Source organism: Lampetra fluviatilis, chromosome 35, assembly GCF_964198595.1.
Source record: "Lampetra fluviatilis chromosome 35, kcLamFluv1.1, whole genome shotgun sequence".
Lineage (NCBI taxonomy): Eukaryota > Metazoa > Chordata > Hyperoartia > Petromyzontiformes > Petromyzontidae > Lampetra > Lampetra fluviatilis.
Genome location: NC_136309.1, coordinates 9,106,048 through 9,129,578, shown reverse-complemented (window position 1 = coordinate 9,129,578; position 23,531 = coordinate 9,106,048). Strand labels below are relative to the sequence as shown.

General features: G+C 46.4%; 1 protein-coding gene across 3 annotated transcripts in view; it reads right to left on the bottom strand.

Moving 5' to 3' along the window:
* The window catches only part of LOC144944604 (caskin-1-like), a 405,395-nt gene extending 384,286 nt beyond the window's left edge, over nt 1–21,109 (bottom strand). For all 3 annotated transcript variants that reach the window (XM_078872907.1, XM_078872908.1, XM_078872911.1), the window contains exon 1: nt 20,284–21,109. In XM_078872907.1, coding sequence (XP_078729033.1) covers nt 20,284–20,377 — 94 coding nt within the window. In that variant the 5' untranslated portion in view covers nt 20,378–21,109. The remainder of the gene's footprint in view (nt 1–20,283) is intronic.
* Nucleotides 21,110–23,531: the final 2,422 nt, after the last annotated feature.

Here is a 23,531-nt window from a genome sequence, read left to right as displayed (position 1 = left end):
ATATTGCGAAACAGTCACGGATAATATTTATGAATTTGCTGTTTTAATTACTCTTGTCCGCAAAGAAAAATCGCAGATAAGACACAATATTTCCACAAATCAGGGCCGGAATATGTAAGCACAATTGCGGATAACAGGAAACTTAGGAAGCATAGTGTGGATAATCGAATTTTTGTGTCCAGTATTCTGTAATGGGCCAGAAGACAGATAGTTTGGGTGTCAATCGCGACCATATTTCTCAAGAGTTTATTGGCACGTGATATATGCCTTGGATCTCATGTGTAAGATTCTTACACATGTCACGGTGTCAAAAAGAGTACAATATTCTTGAATCTAATAACAGCCCTGAACAATCAGCGGTGTGAAACCTGGTCTGCAGGTTGTAGGGAAGCGGTCCGTGGAACGGTTGGAGATATGATTTTATTTCTCAAAAAACGCCACTATTTTTTTCTGTTGCACGGTGGTCCGAGAACATTTCTTGGGAGGGGGTTGACGGTGGTTCGTGGGCCCAGAAAGGCGAGGAACCAGCAGCCTAAATCCCGCGGCCTAAATCTTAAAATTTCATCAACATTGTGAGGGAGGCCAATTGTCCCTTTTTTGACTCTGCTCGTGATTGGTCGACTGCTTATTGGGACAGCATAGGACAGTCAAGTTAAGGTGAATTAACTCCAGTATTACATATATGGGACGCGTTTTTGCCAGATTCAAGATATGATGAAGAAAAAAAAGGCTGTACCCTTTCTGCCAATGGTCTAGCACAGGTGAGACAAAGCCATGAAAAAGGCAGATCCATCAGTTTCAAGGACAATCCATGTATTGATAATTGTTTTTTACAGGTAGGAACAACAGTTCCACACTGCCCACCAGGGATTATTTGTCTGTCTGTCGTGCATAGCCACGCCCTCGATTTGTATTTCATAGAGCGCTTCGGGCGGGCTCAGCACCACGTGACGCGCCGCTCCACACAGCTTGCACCACGTGACACTGATCGCATGAATGCGCTGTCCAACGAAGTTCCTACCTGCCCACTCCGAAGGAACGTGTTTACCCTTTTATCTGGCAACAAAACTGACACCTTTTTTTTACAAGGAGTCATGTTTGCATTGACCACAATACCTGCATTCGGAATGCAAACAAAAAACATGACTCTGATAATGTATGCACTGTCCTTGAAGTTGATTGGTCCACACCCGAGACAGCTTTCTTTAGAGCCTAGTCTCACATGGTGTTGGACCAGATGACGCTAAAAGGCGCACAACTCAAAGACATGCACCATCAGAGTATGAAAAAAAGGTGTCAGTTTGTTGGCAGATCAAAGGGTAAAAAAACAATTATCATATTTTGCTACTGGCAAATGAGGTTCCAATAGTGGAATCCATGTATTAGCAAAGCATTGTTGTTTGCATGTTTTTACCACAAGTACGTGTCGTTAATGCAGATTTGATGCCTTGCAATAGGTGTCTATTTGGTGTCCGAACATCTTAACACCTCCTGTGTTCAAAGAATGGATTTTAAAATGCTGCACTTCCAGTGAAAATCAAACAAACCCTCCACCACTCTTCCCCAAAAAACCGCAGCGAGTTACCAAAACTGTCCTAAATAAAACATCGATGCATAAATAGGGGCACGCTGCAGCATGTTCTTGTAAAGAAAAATCCGCCGTAAGAAACGTACAAAGGTTTTGTACCAATTCAACACTTCCAGTCAAAAAAGAGTAAACAAACTATGTCCGTAAAGAAATGTGCTGACAAGAGATGTTGTGTTTGTTTCGTTTTATTTGTTCACGACGAAATAGCTTTCGCTGTTTAACACAGAGCTCCTTTGGTAAAGCACCAGCCTCCTCTTCACAAGGCCATGAGGAGTTCATAACCCTACCAGGGTGCACTCAGTCTTGCTATTTGCATCGCCATCGTCTCATCATCACCATCATCGCTATGGTAATCATCATCCAACCAGGATCTAACAAATAAGCGCTCCTGGTAAAATCAGCACGAGTCGCAGCTCATCCCCAGTAGCACGCACTTAGTTCAAGTTAAGTTTATTAAGTTTATTCTGTTTATCCAGGCTGCAATGTCAATAGACTACGATAAGACTCACTTGAGTCATCAAATTTATAAAAACGAAGAAAAACGAAAATAAATTACAGCAATGAAGCATATATAAATAAGAGCAAAAAGAAAAAAACCCTTTTCGCATGACAATTGGAAAATAAAATATTGCACACACATGAATCCATGCTAACTAAAAGTTAAACAATAAATTCCCTGCAGCACAATTGGCTCGGGCAGATTATTTTAGATTGATCGTAGGACAGTACAAATAATAAATTAAATTACAAACATTGTTCAACAGATGTAGAGTGACTGTAGTACTCATTCATTAGACGGACACGGATTAATGTCGAAATGCGAAATCCTGGCCACTGACAAACTTCAGGACATGTTTATGCACAATAATAAAATTTTCACATTTAAAACAACAGCTACTGATTGTGGAGCACACACAGTGTCCCGCTGTGTTTAAGCACAGCCCAGTGCTCACTGAGCTGCATTGGCTTCCTGTTGCCTCACGAACACATTATAAGATCGCACTCATTAACACACAAAGTGCTTGCCACAGATGAACCACAAAACCTTGCTGATCTCGTCAAGGGGCATAAACCATCATCACGCGAACTTCGGTCATCCTCGCAGCAACTTTTGGCTGACCATTGAGCAAAGACGGTCACCGCATCGCCACGCTTTCAGATGCGCTTCTGCGGCCGTCTGGAACGCTATTCCTTCTGATATTCCGATGCCACTTAGAGCGATGCACTTTTAAGTCTAGATTGAAAACACATTTATTTAAAACTGCGTTTTGTGTTTAGTTTGTTGTCCTTCCCCCGCACCTCCGATTAGCACGGTTGGCTACGTACGGTGCAAAATAAGTTCAACATACTGACACACGGCGCAGCGTTCGCGTGAAATTTACGCACGCCGTCTCCGCCATATGAAGCGTCATAACAGACCGTTAACTTCTTTTCCACGTAAAAAACTCAGATAATTCATCTTCATAAACGGTGCGTGTGATAAATATATATACACACGGCTGCGTCGAGGTGCATGCAAGTAAAAAATATAATTGACGGCCTCACACCGCTCAAAAATGTGCGCGCTATCTGACGCAGGACATGACACCGTTACTTGACAACGTTGCCCCGGTGACGGTAGACACGACGACTGCGCTGATAAGAAAAATAGGTGCCAGATTTTTTTTTTTGCCGAGGGTCATTGGTCGGGTGGGGTTAAAACTCATTACGCGCCGTTGTCCTGTCGCATCGTGAGTACGAAATGGAAACAAACACGCACACACACATGGGCAGAGCATAACTTTGTTCTCTGCAGCGCTCTTGCCAATGACATTTGGCAACCCAGCAGCGATTGTTGAACAAGTCTGACTGTGCTGATGACACCCAGAATGTCAAAACCGGTTCATAAGTTGCCTGCTTTCAGAATGTTACTGAATAGTATTGGTCTGGGAAGCCAATAAGGACGATGGATTGTTTTTTGGACTTATGCTGTTGTGAGGCATCATGCTCAAGAGTCGTTCGCAATGCGCAGGGAGAACTAGAAAGTGCCTCCTGCGTCTCCCCCTTACCCTGTCGGGTTTCAATGCTTGGAGTGTAACAATTCACAGCCGCCGGATGCAACGAATGACCACGGGTTTACGTCGCGATTCAATGCAAGAATCATTGTGTTTCTCTTTACCGTCGGGGTGGTGTATTTGTCGCATTGGGAATTCCTTTCGTTTGATCCGCGAGCCTCAATGCAACATTAGGAAATGTAAAATGTCATATTAGCATAATGCTGAAGGTCATAGGTCACACATAGCTCATCGATCAACACATGGCTCATCGTGAACCCGATTCGTTCCCGTCAGAGCGAGCCCTAAACTCTGCGCGATGAAAGTTACACGAGTAGCTTCCGTGACGAGCCAACTTCCGCAGGCGAAATGCGTTTTCTTCTACGGTAATGGAGATGCGTCCGTGCCCAATCAATTCAGGCAGGGTGGCACCGTTGTGCAATTTCAAATCTTTGCCACGGCTGGACTCAGCTTTAACCCCCCCATCCCTCCAGGGGCAAACACAGTACCGCCCTGCCAGGAAAATGTGGAATTCCCACAACTGGACCCGTACCCATAGAGGAGATAAATAAACACCACCGAATGGCCATTTATTTACGCGTGGAGACGCTTTATACAATACTGTATACAAAAGGTGATCCAAATATCGATAATATGTAGGACATGGTATTTTACAAAACAACATTTTATTTAAGAGCCTCGATACATTTCCCACCAATCTCTTTGAACAATCTCCTGCTATGTTGTGACTTTGGGTCCAACATATCCAGTGCGATTTGCTTACATCACACAATGGTGAGTAAGCTCCGTTGATTAGAAATCAGCGGGGTATCTGTGTATGAATCGCTCTCCACAAGCTCCTATTATTGTGCTGTGTAATTGGCTAGGGAATTTATTTTGGACAGGAGACACCACCCATCGACGATCTATTTTACAAGGGTGGCAAGTTTCCAGCTCACTTTCATTTTGTTTCACCGAGTGAGAACTCAAAGAGCCCGGGATGACTCTCATTTGCGAAGTGACGAGGTCACTCAAACTACAAATGCAAAACACAAGACAATTAAAGTGCTGCACCAGCAATGAAGAAAATTGGAAATCGGAGGAAATGCAAATGTGTCACATGAGAACCAGAAAATATTGCACAAATATGCTCTGATAATGAAATATATAATTAAATAGAATTACATTCAATATATGCAGTCATATTCTTTGGGTCTTTCGATAAAGTCACGTAGATAGGTTGAAAGATAATAACAAAAAACTACGACGTTTTGTCTCCTCCTGATGAGGATCGCTTGTGCTGTGATCGAAACGGCGTAGTTTTTTGTTATTTTCTTTCAACCTATCTACGTGCCTTTACCGAAAGACCCAAAGAATATGAATTGTCCTTGAAACTGATTTGGCATACACCGGAGACAACCTTTATTGCCAGAAAGGGTAAAACCTATTCTTATGTTTAATCATCTTGATACTGATAAAAGAAAGAACTGATAAATCCCTGTTACATAACAGAACAATTTGGTGATGCTGCTGCTGGGTTGGCGGTGCTGCACAGGCACAGTCAACGAACACAAACCTCAACACACTCGCCACCAAAACTGTGGCCTTAAAATATACATATTTAATCGGTGACGTTTCAGGCAAGGGCCCTCCCTCATAGCACATCAATCGTGAGGCCGCACAGACGTAAAGTGGATAAGTGCAGCCTTAGCTCTTATCCAACCTCGTCTCTCTGACCCCTCTCTCTGTGTGCTATTCAAGAAGGGCCCCATTGCCCGGTGTTGTTGACCGAGTGCGTTAAATAATACATTCCGATGTGCTGGAGCAGTAACCAGTCGGCACGTTTTGTGTACGTGACAAACCTTACTGATTGGCTGTGTCAGGCGGTGGTGGTGGTGGGTTAAAGATGCATTTGTATTCATGCGATCGGAGCCAAAATACCTTTATTATGAATAATATTAGGCGCGAAAACCTACATTTTCGAAGATTGTTTTTAGACTGATCGTGGGGCTATTACAGGCATGATAGGCCAGGGTGAAATATGCACAACTGCATACATACGGACAGACAGTTCGCGTGATTTGACTACTATTTAACCGCGTGTAACTTTCAACTGATATTCCAGCAAAGGCACAGGCGGGCAAAGGTTTACGCTCGCAAGCGACGTCACAGCCCTTCAAAGTTCACTTTACATTCACGAACGACGCACTTCAGTAATTTTACTACAGAAATTGGCAGTGGCAATTGATCATTGGCTTATTTAATCATGAAATTTACTACTTTTAATTAATGTCATATATAGCACACCAAGGCTAAACACATTGGAGCAATGCACTTTTTGTTGAAAATTAGAGTTATGAAAATTTGGCCATTTTTGGCCAAAAACGGACATAGTAACCACTCCTGGCTATCTCGCCACTGTATATATTAAAAGCCACAATAAAGCACGATGAATAAATTCTGCCCACCCTTTGTCATTCCACTGCCGTATTGAGGCTTCTCTCGGCGACGCTGCGTTGGGGTGTGGGGGGTTTGCGTGACCATACTTCCCCACGCCGGCCTGTGGAGCCCAAACCCGATTCTGTCATCGTTCGCCACCAATGATGGCCGTGGCTGGGAATCGAACCTCGGTCCTTCAGGTGCGCTAACCACTGCGCCACCCACGCTTCCGCCCCCCGAATGACAGCACCGATCCTTAACCACCTGAATAAACACTGTCTCAAATTGCGGAATCTTTAATAGTGTACCGTAATTTTGAATATACGTCCATTTCCCAAGTCACCAATTCAACAAACTGGCGTCCGATCCGGCCTGACAACACCATGCCCACTTGAATAGCGTGCACAACCGCAGCAAATCAGCAATGCGCGTTTACAAGTGCTAATTGTGCTTTGTTTTGGAGTTTTATTATTTGTTTGCACCTATCCTTGTCTCAAGGTCCATGAGCATAACTTTGATAAGATTTCTCACCCGGCTATCTGTCGGTGGGAGAACAAAACATATAATAAGACTGCAATAAACAGCTGCACAAAACTGGAAAAAAAGTTCCGAGTTGGTAACTCCTTTGTTAACCAAAGCAGTCTATGGTAGTTGTGTGTAGTAGGGTAGCCGCGATAAAATGTTTCACGATACGATACAAACTAAAACTGCACTAACATGACGGTTATCGCAACATCAATTGTCATCGACATATGTTAAGGTCACTCAACAAGAAGTTGCTGTGCGCGTATGTCTCCCGCTCGTTGCAATGCACAACCTGCGAGGTGCATTGTTGTGGATCGTATATGGAATGAAACACGGAGCGACGAAGTGGCCTCACATCGGCGCATTCGCCGTTTGTTGCGCGGGTTTCACGGTTCAACTCCAGCCGCCACCCTCCCTCATTAATACCGTCTTGTGCGCATTAGCCGTACAAATAGCATGTTCCGTCTGCGTCACGATAATCCCGTAACGGCATTCGCAAAAGACTGGTGCAGTTTTGTGCCAGCGTCACGGTCCGGATTTACCAAACCAACTGCAAATGACTCCACTGGAATATACAAAGCAATCATCACGACCATGGCGCAGTGGTCTCGGGCTGTGAAGTCCATCAGGAGGCTGTCACGTGGCTCTGTGGCTACGTGGGCTGACATCTACTCGCAGTAACATCGACGCACATACGTAACCATGTATTTATTTCCCTTGCGTACCTGGTGCTCTAGCTGTGTGAAAGCCATGTGTGAAATCATTGGCTAAATAAATAAAGAAAAAAACGCCACTTTTTTCAAATTCACTTGCTGTGGATTTCACACCTGACGATGATTGCTTGTGTTGCAGTCGAAACGTCGTTTTATATTTGTATTATTTTATTATTTCCCATCTACGTGAGTTTACAGAAAGAACCAAGAATATGAATCCCTGCAGTCACGAAAGCTTTAAATAAACAAATAAATTAAAGTCGTGCCACACTACTGTGAAAGCTTGGCAGGCCCCTTCTGAAATCGTAATCATAATTTTAGTCATCGCCAAATCATGGCGATCCTGGTCGTGAGTGTGCTCACCGAAAGAGCTAGACGACAAAGTGATGTCAACTTGGCTTTCTGCAGTCACAGGTTTTTTTTTCTTTCATAAAATGACACAACATACTATGAGACCTCCTTTACCAGTGGCAAAATATAGTAATAGGTTTTTACCCTTTAAACTGGTACAAAAACTGACACCTTTATACAAGGCATCATGTTTGCAATAACCACAACACAAGCAGTCAAAATGCAAACAAAAAGAAACAAAAGGCGTCATCTGGTCCTACACCAATGGAGACTAGGCTCTAAGAAAAGCTGTCTCGGGCGTGGACCAATCAACTTCAAGGACAGTGCATATCATTATCATTATCAGAGTTGTTATTTTTGTTTGCATTTGACTGCTTGTGTTGTGGTTATTGCAAACATGATGCCTTGTATAAAGGTGTCAGTTTTTGTACCAGTTTAAAGGGTAAAACACTATTACAATGACACAACATACTCAAACACAAAACACGATCATACGGACAAAAACACACCCCCGTGTAATGGTGTGTTCACAAGCCAAGCATTATCAAGGGCGCTAGAAGCCTGAACACACCTGCTGTGTAGTCTTGGGTCGGTGGGCTGACATGGTAACCTAGGCTGCTCGCACTGCTGGCTCAAAGCACTTACACGGGGCTGAGTGCGATGCAGTGAAGCTCCCATTATCTGTAACCCCAAAAACCCGCATGCTGGAATCGATCCACCCGAGATCCTATTATCTGCTCGACAATGGTTTTGCGATATCCGAGCCATTATAGAGTAAAGCAGCTGAGCTTATTCCCGCTTCGCAGTGAAGACGCAAGGAGTAATTTGTGCGGATAACCACGGATAATAGGATGAAAAAGCCACACAGCTACCCCCAATGCTGCTTTTTATACGACAGGTGGTGATATGTGTACCGCTGAAGCCAATTTAAGAGAATCCAATAAATGTTACGGTCCTTCTCTCTCTTCCCACCCAACCCCTTCACGGAGGCCGCTGGGTCCAATAAATTCTGGCGGCATAAGCGGCAGCCCACCACTGTTGATCACATCATCATCGTCGTCACATCCCATCTGCTGCTGATGTTTCAACGTCATTCCCTCTCCATTCTAACGCCCCCCCCCCCATCGGTCCATCTCTTTCTCGGTCGTCCCTCGCCTCTTGGGACGCCCGCCACTAGCGTTGGCCACTACTCTCGATGCGTTGCGCTTATTTAAATGAAAGAGTAGCGTACTCCACCAAATGTGTGTTTTTGCGGTAAAACATCCAAGCACTAATGACCTTCATCTGAGCGGGCAGAGCCCCGTGCCGTCGCTTATTAACCGCAAGGAGAGATGCGACCGTTCCCATCCGCATCCTTTACATTTCCAGGAGAATGAACCGTTACATAAGAGGATGCCATACATGGGAGGTGGCTGGAGAGAGGACTGTGGGCGTAACGATGCAGCGATGCGTCTGTATCCAAGCACTCGGGCAGCTTCGCAGGAAACCTGTATATTTTGAGTGTACGTATGTATCTTCTTGGTTCTTTCGGTAAAGTCACGTAGAATGGAAATAATAAAAAAATAAAAATACAACATAATTAAATAATTCTCACGACGTTTCGGCCACAACGCAAGCAGCCGTCCTCAGGTGAAGAACAGGTCTGTCGATAAGACAGACTGTCTTATCGACAGACCTGTTCTGGCCGATACGTCGTGAGAATTATTTTATTATGTTTTATTTTTATTATTTATTATTTCCATTCTACATGACTTTACCGAAAGAACCAAGAAGATGAATCCCTGCAGTTACGAAAGCTTTAAATCGAAATGTACGTATGTATGTTGATACTCCTGCTGTTATGGAGTGACTCATGCTGCCAGCTATGGCTGCAAAGTTTAGTCGTACATGTTATGTATATCGTGTATTGTTAAATTTGAGGGTTGCGAATCAATTGAAGGATCATTTTTCCTTCACATTGCGTTGAATGGTAGCGCCCCAAAGTGGCCGCAGGGGTGACTTGTGCCCGTTATATACAGACACATACGAATTGAAAACGAGCATTGATTTCCTTACGTGTGAAATTCGACGCGTGCGTCGTGCGCTTGTGAATAGGCGCGTCATGCCGCTTGAGAGAGCACAGACGACTCGATCATGCAGGGATTTCACACATTTACCTACACGTGATTCAGTGAGTCTCCCAGGCACTGTTCAAAGCTGACTGCACTGCTTGGGATGCTGGGAGCATCCTTTATCTTTGAGTAGAACTGCATTTGGGAGGAAGTCAGATTGTCCATAGAAAACCAACGCAATATGTGAGGCAAGAACGACAACAGTAGCCAACTGGCTTGACTGCCTCCAATGTGCACCAGTCTACATAAATATTCGGATTCCGAGTTGCCTGGCGGGTGGGAATATCACATACAGCATGAAGCGAGAGTCCACAATTCAAGACTCAACATTTAAATGGCACCATTCTTGTCACAAGCATAGCGATTGCATAACCGCACATCTGTGCCTGCAAACAATAAGACAAAGGTCCCCCATGAAGCCTTAGCAAACTGTTGGGGTAAGGCCGGCACAGCATATGAGGGAGTGGGTGGCCAGCGTCACACCTGGCCGCATCTGTCTCCCCAGTGGCGATGACTACACACTGCACAAGGTACTCATTTCAGGCTGAGTCGACCTAGGGGAGGCCCAGGACCAGTTCAAATAATCGTCACTTTTTGAGCGGGAATTGAACCCATGCTGCCGGGTTTATAGCGTGGCGCCAACCACTGCACGACCGCAACTAATCAACACACACACACCATACTGCGCATCGTATTTACTTTGGTATTCTACATGAAAATCTCGCACGTCAACTCTAATATAAACACATGGGACAATCAAACACTTTTTTTTTAAGGCCCGCAATGCAATTCATTATGCAGCCCATGGGGTGCTGTGTCACTGCCCTGTTGAATCTGGCAGCGTAGCGGTAAATTGATCAATGAGTAGAACATTACACGTGCTCGGCTTCGATTTGTACGGCTAATTAATGATTTACACTGTTATTTAAGTTTTTTTTACGGAATTGTGGTGTCATATTAACCTTTGCTAATTTAACGAATTCCTCTCCTCTGCGCAACCCACCGACACCGTGAGGTCAACAACGGCCTCTCTCGTTCCGCCCCTTCCCCTCCCGGCGTCTCTCTTTCCCAAGTTACTGCAACAATAACCTTGCTCAATTAACGAAGCAGCTCTATCTCTTTGAATGGTGCTGTCTGTGGCTGGCGTTTTTGGACCCCTTGGGGGGGCGCCTACGCCCAGCTGCAACCGCGATGACAGCACTTGGGTAGCCTGCACATCGGCCTGCACTTGTAGTAATAATAAACAACGCAGAATCACAAGTAGTCAAGAGTGCATCCCTCACGGAAGCCCCCGGTGACCCGAGCAGGAGGAGAGGCTGCATCGATCCAGGCACAAATAACGACTCTGCATCGGCCCGGCCAACACGAGTCCGATCGAACTGTGAAAAACCCTGACGAGGCGACCGCATCTCCAAGGGTCGTCTCCCCGTCAACCGTCCACCGCGAAATCCCCTGCGTCACGGCGAGCGCACGTGACCATTCCATCTCAAGCGCATTCCTTGGGCCGCCGTTCTGTAATCCGTATCTTGTCCGTAGGCAATTTTTTATTCGGCGAAATTCAGAGAAGGGGAAATGTGGGGTTAAGGCTGAAACATGCCGTGACATTAATACAGATGGGATGATAAGAACGTCACGCAAAAATACGCAAATTATTTAATCGTATTGCGACAACAATTCAAATTGCTCGAGGGGGAATAATCACAAAATGCCTAATTGGCACACTGCAATCATGGGCAATAAATAAAATCATTTTATATGTGAAGCAAAACTAAAATCTGGCATGTAGCCCTACTGATTGTTGAGGCTAGCACAGCGCAACAAGGAGGTGGTGGTGTGGTCAACTCAATGGCCTTTGTCTCCCAAGTGCTAAAGTTGACATTAATAGTACCACATACCATGTACTCATTTAAGGCCGAGTTAACCTAGGGGAGATCCAGGACCAGCTCAGTTATCACTCGCCGCTGACCTTAGCCGCGGTAAGATGTCAAACTCTGACTCACGCACTCCCCACAATGCAGGTGTGGTTTGGCATGATGTGGTGTGTATGCACACAAGGGCCATCCCGACACTGGAAACATACATAATGGACATCAAGTACTGTGGCTAACTAACTATAAATATGAATCAAGTGATTTATTACATTTTGCTACACGAAGGAATTTGTTGTCATTGTTGAGATGATTAATTCCTTACATTCTCATTTTTAAAAAGCCATTACTCAAAGGTCAACCGATCAATATTGTTCCTATGAATTTGCAATGGTCATTCAGGTTCATTTGAGACCACATTTGTCAATAGTCCATAATTTTTGTATGCGAGCAGAGGATTGCCACGTGCGATTAAATGAACTTATCATTTCAGTCAGTTCATAAGTTCAATTCAGGATCATCACTGGCTGAGTACGTAATCATCGTTAATCTTATTCATCATCATCAATCTTATTCATCATGAGCGGCCACACAGAATAGACCCAGTTTCCGGGAACTCCAACAACAAGTGGTTGTTCCATTGAAAAAATATTTCCACCAAAGGAATGTGGTATTTCTACCACTGCCTCAGAACCCTCGCATGCAGGTCCAGTGTTTGAAAGCGCACACAGCCACTTTGATGTTGACTTTGACGATCCAGGGCTGTGTTTAGAGACTCAGCGAGCGTCTCGCGGTCAGACAGTTTGCTGCATCACATTTGTGTGCCGTCTGCCACAAAGTGACAGAGCACAGGAAGCAGATATTTTTCTCCCTCTGTCCGTGACGGGAAACATGCATTGCGCTAAGTTTCTCTTGGCGGCTTTCATAAATAGGTAACTACCAAGCCGATGTTGTCCGATAGCTCCAAATTTGTATGCCATATTGCGAAAACCATATCTAAATCATGTATGTTTCAAGTACCCTGTAATGCTCCTCCCGTACATGGAGCAATAATATATCTATCTGCCTTACATTAAAAACATGTCATCAAGTGGAGCTTTTAATGACATGCTCATGCATCTACTACCAAGGCTCAAAGGGCAGTTAAGTCATAAAATCACGAGAACTAGCGACACGTCCTTTGTCAATGCACTGCTGGATTAAGACCTCTAAGCCACTGGCTCTTTTTAACATGGTTCATGAGGCGATCGATAGATTGATAAAGTAATGCTTTCATGAGTAATCTAGCTTCTGTGACATCCTTCACGAGAGTAGGCCAATGCGCGTCAACCACACAGCCCGTGATAATGCATTTTAATCACGCAGTAATATTGCGCAACTAATTTGTTTTTTTTTAATCGCGACAGCTGCCTCTATGTATCAATAAGGAAGCAGATTTCCCTCGCGTGAAAGATAACAAATCTCAAAGGGAACTCATTTGGTTAAATAAAGGGTAATGAATTCAAATTAATTGGAATGATACTGCTCCTCAACAGGCATTTAACAGATTGTAAAGGAAATTAGGTTGAACTTCATTGTACATGCCCACACATACACTCTATATTGCCAGTAACTCTACTGTATAAATATATACAGATTTGCTGTACTAAATACAAGACTGAAGTGGGTATCATTTAAAAACGTGCAAATACATGAGAAAAATATAAATAAGATTGTTTGAATACAACCCAGTGCTGTTGAGAGTGTTCATAACCTCCTAGGACCATAACGTGGCCCAGCGGTAGCGAACTCGCCGCTTGTTGCAGAGGTTCACGGTTCAAATCCAGTGGCTGCCCCGATTAATACTGCGGCGTGAACTATATTAAAACCTTGATAATACTCTGCGCCGTATGCTTCGCAGTGGACGTTAAAGATCCTCTGACGTCATTCACAAGAGTCGGCCATTGTGTGCCGATGTCGTGGTCCAGATTTGGCAAATTTTGTTTTATTTCCAATAAATTTCATGTAGATTACCCAATTGGGTTTGCGCATCGCAAGTATCGTCCCCTAACGGCATACTAATAAAATTAAACTCATCCTGGTCTCTCTTGAGTTCTCACCTGGTTAGACAAAATAAACTTGCAGTTAATGTCAGGTGCAAAAAAACAACAACATCAACCCCAGAGGGATGATGTATGTACGTTGAACTTCTTTCGCACCGCACGTAGGCAACCGTCCTACTCGGAGGTGCGGGGGAAGGACAACAAACTATGGGTCTCTCCGTGTGAGGCAAAGAGTAGGTAATATACCAGTATGTATCATGGGCCCTCCCTTGCCAGTATCAAAATATAAGAATAGGTTTTAGCCTGATAGTGCATTGTCTTTGTGCTGTTCACCTTTTGGCATCCTCTGGTCTAACACAGTTTGAGACTATGCTCTAAAGAAAGCTAGATTTGAAGGTTTCGTGACTGCAAGGATTCATATTCTAAGAATATCTAAAGAAAGCTGTCTATGGTGAGGACCAAACAGTTTCAAAGACAATGCATATTACTACCAGAGCATGTTTTTTTCTTTGCATATTCACCACAGGTATATATGTGGTTAATGCAGACGTGATTCCTTGCAAAATGTTTCAGTTTGGCGTTTTAACATCTTGACACCTAAATTTTGATTGAAAGCTTTTGTCACTGCAGGGATTCATATTCTTGGTTCTTTCGGTAAAGTCACGTAGAAGGGAAATAATAAAATAAGAAAAATATTAAACAATATCTTGACACGTGTTTTATTGCCAGAATGGGTAAAACCTAGTCTTAGACATTGGCCACCGCCAACCAGGATTTGAACTCACAACCTTCCCATTGCGAGCCGCTCGCTCTTCCACCGAGTCACCTGGCCTGAATGTTGGTACATTTCGATCGTATTCGAGCACGTGATCTTATAATAAGATGGGGGGGGGGGGGTAGCAGCAGGACATTGTGGACACTCTGTACTTTACACGACTGCTTTTTCATTTCCAGTGGCCTCATTCCAATCCGTACAAATATTTTTTGTTTAATAAGTTACGTGCCCTCTCTACTGGGCATATTTAATAGCTATTGCTGGTTCCCTTTTCAAAAGTCCTCGAAACATAGTCCACCTCGATTCATCTTCGGGTTTCCCCCATTGCCGTGAAAATCATTTGGCGGAGCAACTCATTTGCTGGACAGGGTGTCAGCTTGTTTGAAAGCCTCTTTGAAAGTGGTGCCAGTTCCTTTTTATAGCTTTATATATTGTGCTCTTTTGCACAACATTCCGAAGGTGCCACAGCGACATTGGAATGGCAAAGCTTTACTTCTGCAGGGCTATGTCCCCGGCAGCAGGGTATAGCACGACAAAATCTAATACAATCGAACCCCTCTCAACGACCACCCCTGTTAACGACTCAACGCTTAACGACGGGCCTCCATACAGCCCAATGCGTAGTATAGAGTAGTGTAGTGTATATAGTAGTGTAGTATATCGTAGTGTAGAGTAGAACACCTCTTAACGACCTCTTAACGACCACCGCTATTAACAACTAATCGCTAAACGACGGCCCTCCATAGAGCCCAATGTGTCCGCTTACCGACCATTCCCCTGTTAACGATGGGCTGTTGTAGGTACAATAAATATTAATTGATGCATTGATTAACCATGTTTCTTTCAACGTGTGTTTATAATGTTGTTAGTATCTTCATGTATTAATATCCATTGTTTAAATATGATAAAGTACGTTTTGTTGGGGTGAAAAAGGGTAACTTTCGTGCTATCAGAACGAATTAAGCCTTTAACGTGTATTTCCTATACTCGCTTAACGACCAATTCACTTAACGACCGGTTTCGTGGAACCAATAACTGTCGTTAAGAGGGGTTCTGCTGTATCGTACTCTACTTTGCTCCCATGTATATGCCCCCACCTACCTCACCAAGCTGCACTGACCAGCGTGGTGAAATTCGGTCAAATAGCCCCCCGCGACCCGCACAGCATTGGGAAGCTCTCATCCAGCAGTGGATTACTAAATGAGAAGAAGATTGCACTGCGCTAATGACTGCAGTTGCCTTGCTTCTCTACTGCTGGCCAATACTTTTTGCATCTGAGCTTGCAGCTGGATCAGGCTGCTGTGCACTTGCGTGAGCGTTACATTGATTGGAGCTTGCAAAGGATTATGGGTGTGTCTCAAGATTCCGTTTGCTTTAGCACACCTTAGGGTAAACTAATTGGCAATGAACAGCTGCACACAGAGATCATCTGCTGAATGATGAAAATGACAGCGATGGGACGGAGGGGATCCATGGTCTGGAGTTTGATCACAACAAAACATGGTCAGGGCAAGTAGCCAAACGAATTAAAAACCCCATCTTGTATGCAAGGATCATAAACCATCACGCAAACTGCGGTTATCCTCGCAGCAGCAACTCTTGGTTAGCCATCGCACTTTCAGATGCACTTATGTGGCCGTCTGGAACGCTCTTCCTTCCGACATTCCGAAGCCACTTGGAGCGATGCACTTTTAAATCATCTCGATTGAAAACGAATTTCTTTTGAATGGCACGGTTGGCTACGTACAGTGCGGAAGAAGTTCAACATGCATGCACGCATCGTGCATCTTGATGTTGTTTACCATTAAGTGTGAGCATCATAACACGACAAGCACAGGCACAATAATCCGCAACATGATTACTTAGCACCTACAGAAGCATGTGCTCCACATGGCCTTTTCAATCAGATTATAAAAAATCACAACTCTAAATTTAATCTATCTTAGATGCTGATCTCAAAAACTGGCAATGCAATATTATGTCGAAGAATATATTTAAGTAAAAAAAATAATACATGCATATATGGCTCTACATGTATGTTTACATTACCCAAACTTCCCCCAAAAACACATCGGACTTAATCGGAGTGTGTAAGCAAGAGGGAAATACCTCAATGTGAGATACATCACAAACTTGTACAAGGTGCCAATGAAGTTACACGAATCTGGTCACATACACACACGCCGACCGAATAATAGCTTTTGCTTTAAAATACAGGGGAAATCGGTGTGCTATATAATCCGTCAAACAAATCGTACTTATAATTCCCTTCATCAAGATGCAAATTTTAACGTGGCTTTGAAAAAAAATGTCCTGTGGAATAATCTTGATATCTCTGAAGCATTTATGGCTCCTAACTTATCTTTTTCTCCACCATCCTTCTGCTCCCTGGCTCCTCCAGACCGATGGTTGCAATCCCAGAAGAGCTGCACGATAATTCTCAGCAACATTCACACGACCCTGGCAGCCAATACATTGCTTTGTCTTTCAATAACAACACTGCTAATAATGCTTCTGAGAATGTATTTGTGTGTGTGTGTGCATAAACTAAGGCTGCTTTCTTTATTTAACCATTTGCATTTTGGTGAAGAGGCCCATACAGTACACGCAAAAACATGTTTTCTTACATTAAAAATAAATATCGCTCACCACATTTGTCATTTACACTGCCGTATGTCAAAATATATAAGTATGTTGATCTTTAAGGCAATTACCCTTCTCTGGAGCAGAGCAAACGCAAGTGTGTATTTAATTTCAAATTACAATTGCGTCATAACAGTCGTGTCGTGATGCAGGCATGTCGAGTTAACAACCAGTCAACAGCCCTGGAAGATGACACCACAGAACTACTTCTGAAGTGAGTTATTTCAACATGTATTGTCTTAGTTAGCCGGGCAGTGCCCTATGCGGCATGCACGTTAGTTTACAGAATGGCAATGAGCCCATATAGTGGCACACAATGTTTACATTTTATCCATCAGTGTTGGGCTCCGCTAAAACCGGAATGAGCCAATCGTCATTCTGTCGCTTTTGAAAGGCTAATTTAATCCCCTAAATTCTGAGATAACGGCTAAGTACCCTGGCACAGACATCATCCCTCTACGAGCCGTCCCAACAAAATCTGCGCAGCAGACGTACAAGGAGACAGCGTTATTAACTGTGATGTTAGCAGCACAGCGAGACGCATGGAATAGTAAAATTGTCTGCGGTTGGCTCGGCAAGTTGCTTGTCTTGCGGTTCGGAAGCGATGAAACACAACCTACCACGTATGAACGATATCCCAAAGAACCTTCAAACAGGAGGGGGCAGCTAAACATGACAGGACACGGTGAGAACGACCGCCGGGCAGCTATAACATCAGCATGGCACGGTGAGTGAGTGCAACAATCAACATTCACCTCCACGTTGTGTGTGTGCATCCATCCGTGTGTGTATGTACGCCTCCACGTTAGTCCTCCATTCATGCCGCCGTGTCCACGTTGACAGCCTAACGGCTGTGATATATTCAGTTTTGTGAGAACACAGCCGCGCTATCGATGTGCGTGATTGTCAAGGCACGAACCAAGCAATTGTTGAACATAAACAACGTGTTGCAGTCTTCACACTGCATAGCGAGGTAATAAACCAAAAATCCCACCGTGCAATGTCGCGTATGCAATAAACGACGTTTTGGGCAATGGGCCCTCCTTCATTTGCACGTTGAAAAAAAATCACGCTATCAGAAAGGTCCCTTGCCAGTGTTATTGACCAAATGTGTTCATTTTTGTCATCGTAAATCGTGCACCCCTGCCAACGGAGCGGCAGCAACAGCAGCAGTATCGCCAAACCACGTGTGCGGTGCATGTGGGGGCAGTTTAAGGAGACGCCGATTAAGCCCACAAACCTTTTCGTTTGGACACGCGCACGATGTCCCGACGGACCAACAACGCTGACCGACCCGAGCCACGTGTCCACTGAGCTGTCACCCTGGGCCGAGCACACACACACACACTGGTGCGTGTGTGCGTGCTGGCGTTCAGCACGTGTGGCAGTGAGTCTGAAGCACATTGTGGTACTGGGAGTACGCGCAGCAGTGCATCCTGGCATGCCCATTGCCTGTGTGTGTGTAAGGTGTGTGTGTGTAAGGCGTGTGTGTGTAAGGTGTGTGTATGTAAGGTGTGTGTGTGTGTAAGGCGTGTGTGTGGAAGGTGTGTGTATGTAAGGTGTGTGTGTGTAAGGTGTGTATATGTAAGGTGTGTATATGTAAGGTGTGTGTGTGTAAGGTGTGTGCGTAAGGTGTGTGTGTAAGGTGTGTGTATAAGGTGCATGTATAAGGTGTATGTGTGTAAGGTGTATGTTTGTGTATAAGGTGTGTGTGTATAAGGTATGTGTGTATTAGGTGTGTGTGTATATATAAGGTGTAAAATATATAAGGTGTGTGTGTATATATAAAAGGTGTGTGTGTATATAAGGTGTGTGTGTAAGTGTGTGTATAAAGTGTATGCGTGTATATATATAAAAGGTGTGTGTATATAAGGTGTGTGTGTGTAAAGTATGCGTATAGCTCTCCGATGTGTCTTTCAGAAACGTCAGCTCCCTGAAGTAGCTCCCAACACGTGGTGCGAAACGTCGGACAGCATGCCGAACACCACGCGTCATTAACGCGATAACGCACGGGAATCGACACAATCGCACAGCCCCCGTTAAAACACAAGCAGCAATTATGCATATCTCTGCATATGTACACATCACAGATGCGTTATACAGCTGCGTGTGTTCGCAGAGTGCATTCAAGGTATGTACTGTACACTATTCATAGCACTGTGCGCGCCCAATGTTGCCTCTTATAAAGTCTGCCGCTGTATGCACGAATCTGTGGGAATTACCCCGCAGAATTCAAGTCTTGTTATTGTCAACGCAGGGCCTCTTTGCTTTTTCATTCACGTTGCCTGTTCAATGCGATATCTCAAATGTCTACCGATTGCCCAACGGAGTTGAGACACGCACTGACGGTCAATAACGCAGAGTGCACAGATACGCGGGGGGGGGGGGGCATCATACACGCAGAGGAGGGAATTCTGAGCAACTTTTCAATATGAACGGATTCGAAGATGTTCACCGAGCGTCGCACGCCGCGAAGTTATCATCGCAGGAATCTCGAAACTTCACTTTCTCATGCGCACACTGCCTGTGAAACCCTACCGAACACACACACACACGTGTTGTGGTACGCGTGTTGCAGCCATCCACCAACACACACACACGCGGAGTGCGTGCGTGCGCTTTAACTCAGCCCGGGAGCTGTCCGGGACTGAGCTCCGGAAAAAACTCCCCAGGGTGGGTTAAGGATGAGGGTAGAGGGGGGGTGTTCCCCTCTCCCTCACCCACCGGGAAATATTTCATGCGAAATGAATCCGTGCATAATACGTTGCGTGCCTGTCCGTCTGCATGCACAATCAAAGCATCTGTACACACTACTGGCGAGGCGTCGTACTCGCATTGTAATCGTTGTGGCTTGGCTCTCCGACACGCAACCGGTGGTCTGCTGTGCCAGTAACGAATTGGCCACGTTCTGTTGACGTGACAATCCTTACTAATTGGCTGTGTCGGGTGGTGGCGGGTTTAACGACACACATTGATATATTTACGAGATCTCACCCGAAAACACACGCACACACAAACCTCTCTCGTGGATGACATTGGTCGCGAAAACCAGCTCACGTGTCAAGCATGTTGCGTATCATGATAACCTCCCAGATGACCGTGCGTGCGGCACACACGTGTTCGCCGCAGTCGCGCCAGGCATGTTTACCCACGTGTGGAGGAGGAGGAGGGGTGGGGGGGGGTGTCAGTACTCACTCGCTTTGCCGGCCTTATACTTGTTGATTATCTTCTGCACCGCGGCCACATCTCCGCTCTTGGCTGCCTGGATCAACTCTTGATCTTTTCCCATTGCGACGAGCGGTCCCGGTACGGGTTGTGTGCGTGTGCGCGCACCGTCTACTTTAAAAAATAAATGTTATCCAATTAATTGGTAGTAGGCTGGGGCGGTGCGGGGGGCAGCTCTTTACTAACCACGTAGATGTCTTCCTGAGGTTGTCAACAGCTCAGCAAAGTGGAACGATCACGGAATGCCGACGTTCACCATCCCTCGCCTTCACGCGAGACGCACGCATCTTCGTCCTCGTCTCACGGTGCTTTTCAAGTCCCTCTCTCAAACCGCGTCGTGCCGCGTGCCCCTTTAAACGTAGGCAGATTTCTAATTGACGTTGTCGCAGCACCGCCCGTCGTCCTAGACTGTCGCCACACGGTATAGGGGTTGTTGTAGATACTGCCTGGGGCCACAAACCCACAACACCCAAACCGGTTGCCGCTAAGCGACCGGGCTTAAGCCGCTTGCCTGCTCCTCCAAACCGATTCCGATTTCAATTCTTGCCGCTCCGTCTTCCCGTGGCGCCTGTGTTGCTGGCGTCTGTGTGTGCGTGCGCGTGTGTGATTCTACAATAGTACAACTCCCGCTGCCAACGCGACTCCCCCCCAAAAAAGCCACTGCCGCTTCTCCTTTCTTCGTGTTCATCCACCCCCACACCTCCTCCGTAGGCACGGCGAGCTTTTGACAGACCAGCGGACTGCCCGCCTCTGCCTGTGCGCGCGTGTGTGTGTGTGAGAGTGTGAGGAGCGAGCGTGTGTGTGTGTGAGAGTGTGTGAGCGAGCGAGCGAGCGACCGTGCTCGTTGTGCTTGGAGGGGGGCGGAGGCGGCGGGAGCCGACACGAAAGCCCAGAGAGCAAAGTGAGCGTCCAATGAGTGCACAGGGGAGGGGGAGTCACGGTGCGCCTCTGTGATGTGCGTCTGAAACGCACGTGCGCGTGTGTGTGTGATGGAGCGTGCGTGTGTGTGAGTGTGTGTGATTGAGCGTGTGTGTGTGTGATGGAGTGTGTGTGTGATGGAGCGTGTGTGTGTGATGGAGCGTGCGTGTGTGTATGATGGAGCGTGTGCGTGTGTGTGTGATATAGCGTGCGTGTGTGTGTGTGATGGGGCGTGCGTGCGTGTGTGTGTGATGGAGCGTACGTGTGTGTGTGTGATGGAGCGTGCGTGTGTGTGATGGAGCGTGTGTGTGTGATGGAGCGTGTGTGTGTGTGTGATTGAGCGTGTGTGTGTGTGATGAAGTGTGTGTGTGATTGAGCGTGTGTGTGTGTGATGGAGTGTGTGTGTGTGATGGAGCGTGCGTGCGTGTATGATGGAGCGTGCGTGTGTGTGTGTGATGGAGCGTGTGTGTGTGTGATGGGGCGTGCGTGTGTGTGTGATGGAGCGTGTGTGTGTGTGTGTGATGGGGCGTGCGTGTGTGTGTGATGGAGCGTGCGTGTGTGTGTGATGGAGCGTGTGTGTGTGTGATGGAGCGTGTATGTGTGATGGAGCGTGCGTGTGTGTGTGTGTGATGGGGCGTGCATGTGTGTGTGTGATGGAGCGTGCGTGTGTGTGTGATGGAGCATGTGTGTGTGTGTGTGATGGAGCGTGTGTGTGTGTGATGGAGCGTGCGTGTGTGTGTGATGGAGCGTGCGTGTGTGTGTGTGATGGAGCGTGCGTGTGTGTTTGATGGGGCGTGCGTGTGTGTGTGATGGAGCGTGTGTGTGTGTGATGGAGCGTGCGTGCGTGTATGATGGAGCGTGCGTGTGTGTGTGTGATGGAGCGTGTGTGTGTGTGATGGGGCGTGCGTGTGTGTGTGATGGAGCGTGTGTGTGTGTGTGTGTGATGGGGCGTGCGTGTGTGTGTGATGGAGCGTGCGTGTGTGTGTGATGGAGCGTGTGTGTGTGTGATGGAGCGTGTATGTGTGATGGAGCGTGCGTGTGTGTGTGTGTGATGGGGCGTGCATGTGTGTGTGTGATGGAGCGTGCGTGTGTGTGTGATGGAGCATGTGTGTGTGTGTGTGATGGAGCGTGTGTGTGCGTGATGGAGCGTGCGTGTGTGTGTGATGGAGCGTGCGTGTGTGTGTGTGATGGAGCGTGCGTGTGTGTTTGATGGGGCGTGCGTGTGTGTGTGATGGAGCGTGTGTGTGTGTGATGGGGCGTGCGTGTGTGTGTGATGGAGCGTGTGTGTGTGTGATGGGGCGTGCGTGTGTGTGATGGAGCGTGTGTGTGTGTGTGATGGAGCGTGTGTGTGTGTGTGTGTGATGGGGCGTGCGTGTGTGTGTGATGGAGCGTGTGTGTGTGTGATGGAGCGTGCGTGTGTGTGTGATGGAGCGTGCGTGTGTGTGTGTGATGGAGCGTGTGTGTGTGATGGAGCGTGTGTGTGTGATGGAGCGTGTGTGTGTGTGTGATGGGGCGTGCGTGTGTGTGTGTAATGGGGCGTGCGTGTGTGTGTGTGTGATGGAGCGTGTGTGTGTGTGATGGAGCGTGCGTGTGTGTGTGTGATGGAACGTGCGTGTGTGTATGATGGAGCGTGTGTGTGTGTGTGTGATGGAGCGTGTGTGTGTGTGATGGAGCGTGCGTGTGTGTGTGATGGAGCGTGTGTGTGTGTGTGTGATGGAGCGTGCGTGTGTGTATGATGGAGCGTGTGCGTGTGTGTGTGATGGAGCGTGCGTGTGTGTGTGATGGAGCGTGCGTGTGTGTGTGTGATGGAGCGTGCGTGTGTGTATGATGGAGCGTGTGTGTGTGTGTGATGGAGCGTGTGTGTGTGTGTGTGATGGAGTGTGCGTGTGTGTGTGATGGAGCGTGCGTGTGTGTGTGATGGGGCGTGCGTGTGTGTGTATGTGATGGAGCGTGCGTGTGTGTGTGATGGAGCGTGCGTGTGTGTATGATGGAGCGTGTGTGTGTGTGTGATGGAGCGTGTGTGTGTGTGTGATGGGGCGTGCGTGTGTGTGTGATGGAGCGTGTGTGTGTGTGATGGAGCGTGCGTGTGTGTGTGATGGAGCGTGCGTGTGTGTGTGTGATGGAGCGTGTGTGTGTGATGGAGCGTGTGTGTGTGATGGAGCGTGCGTGTGTGTGATGGAGCGTGCGTGTGTGTATGATGGAGCGTGTGTGTGTGTGTGATGGAGCGTGTGTGTGTGTGTGATGGAGCGTGCGTGTGTGTGTGATGGAGCGTGTGTGTGTGTGTGTGATGGAGCGTGCGT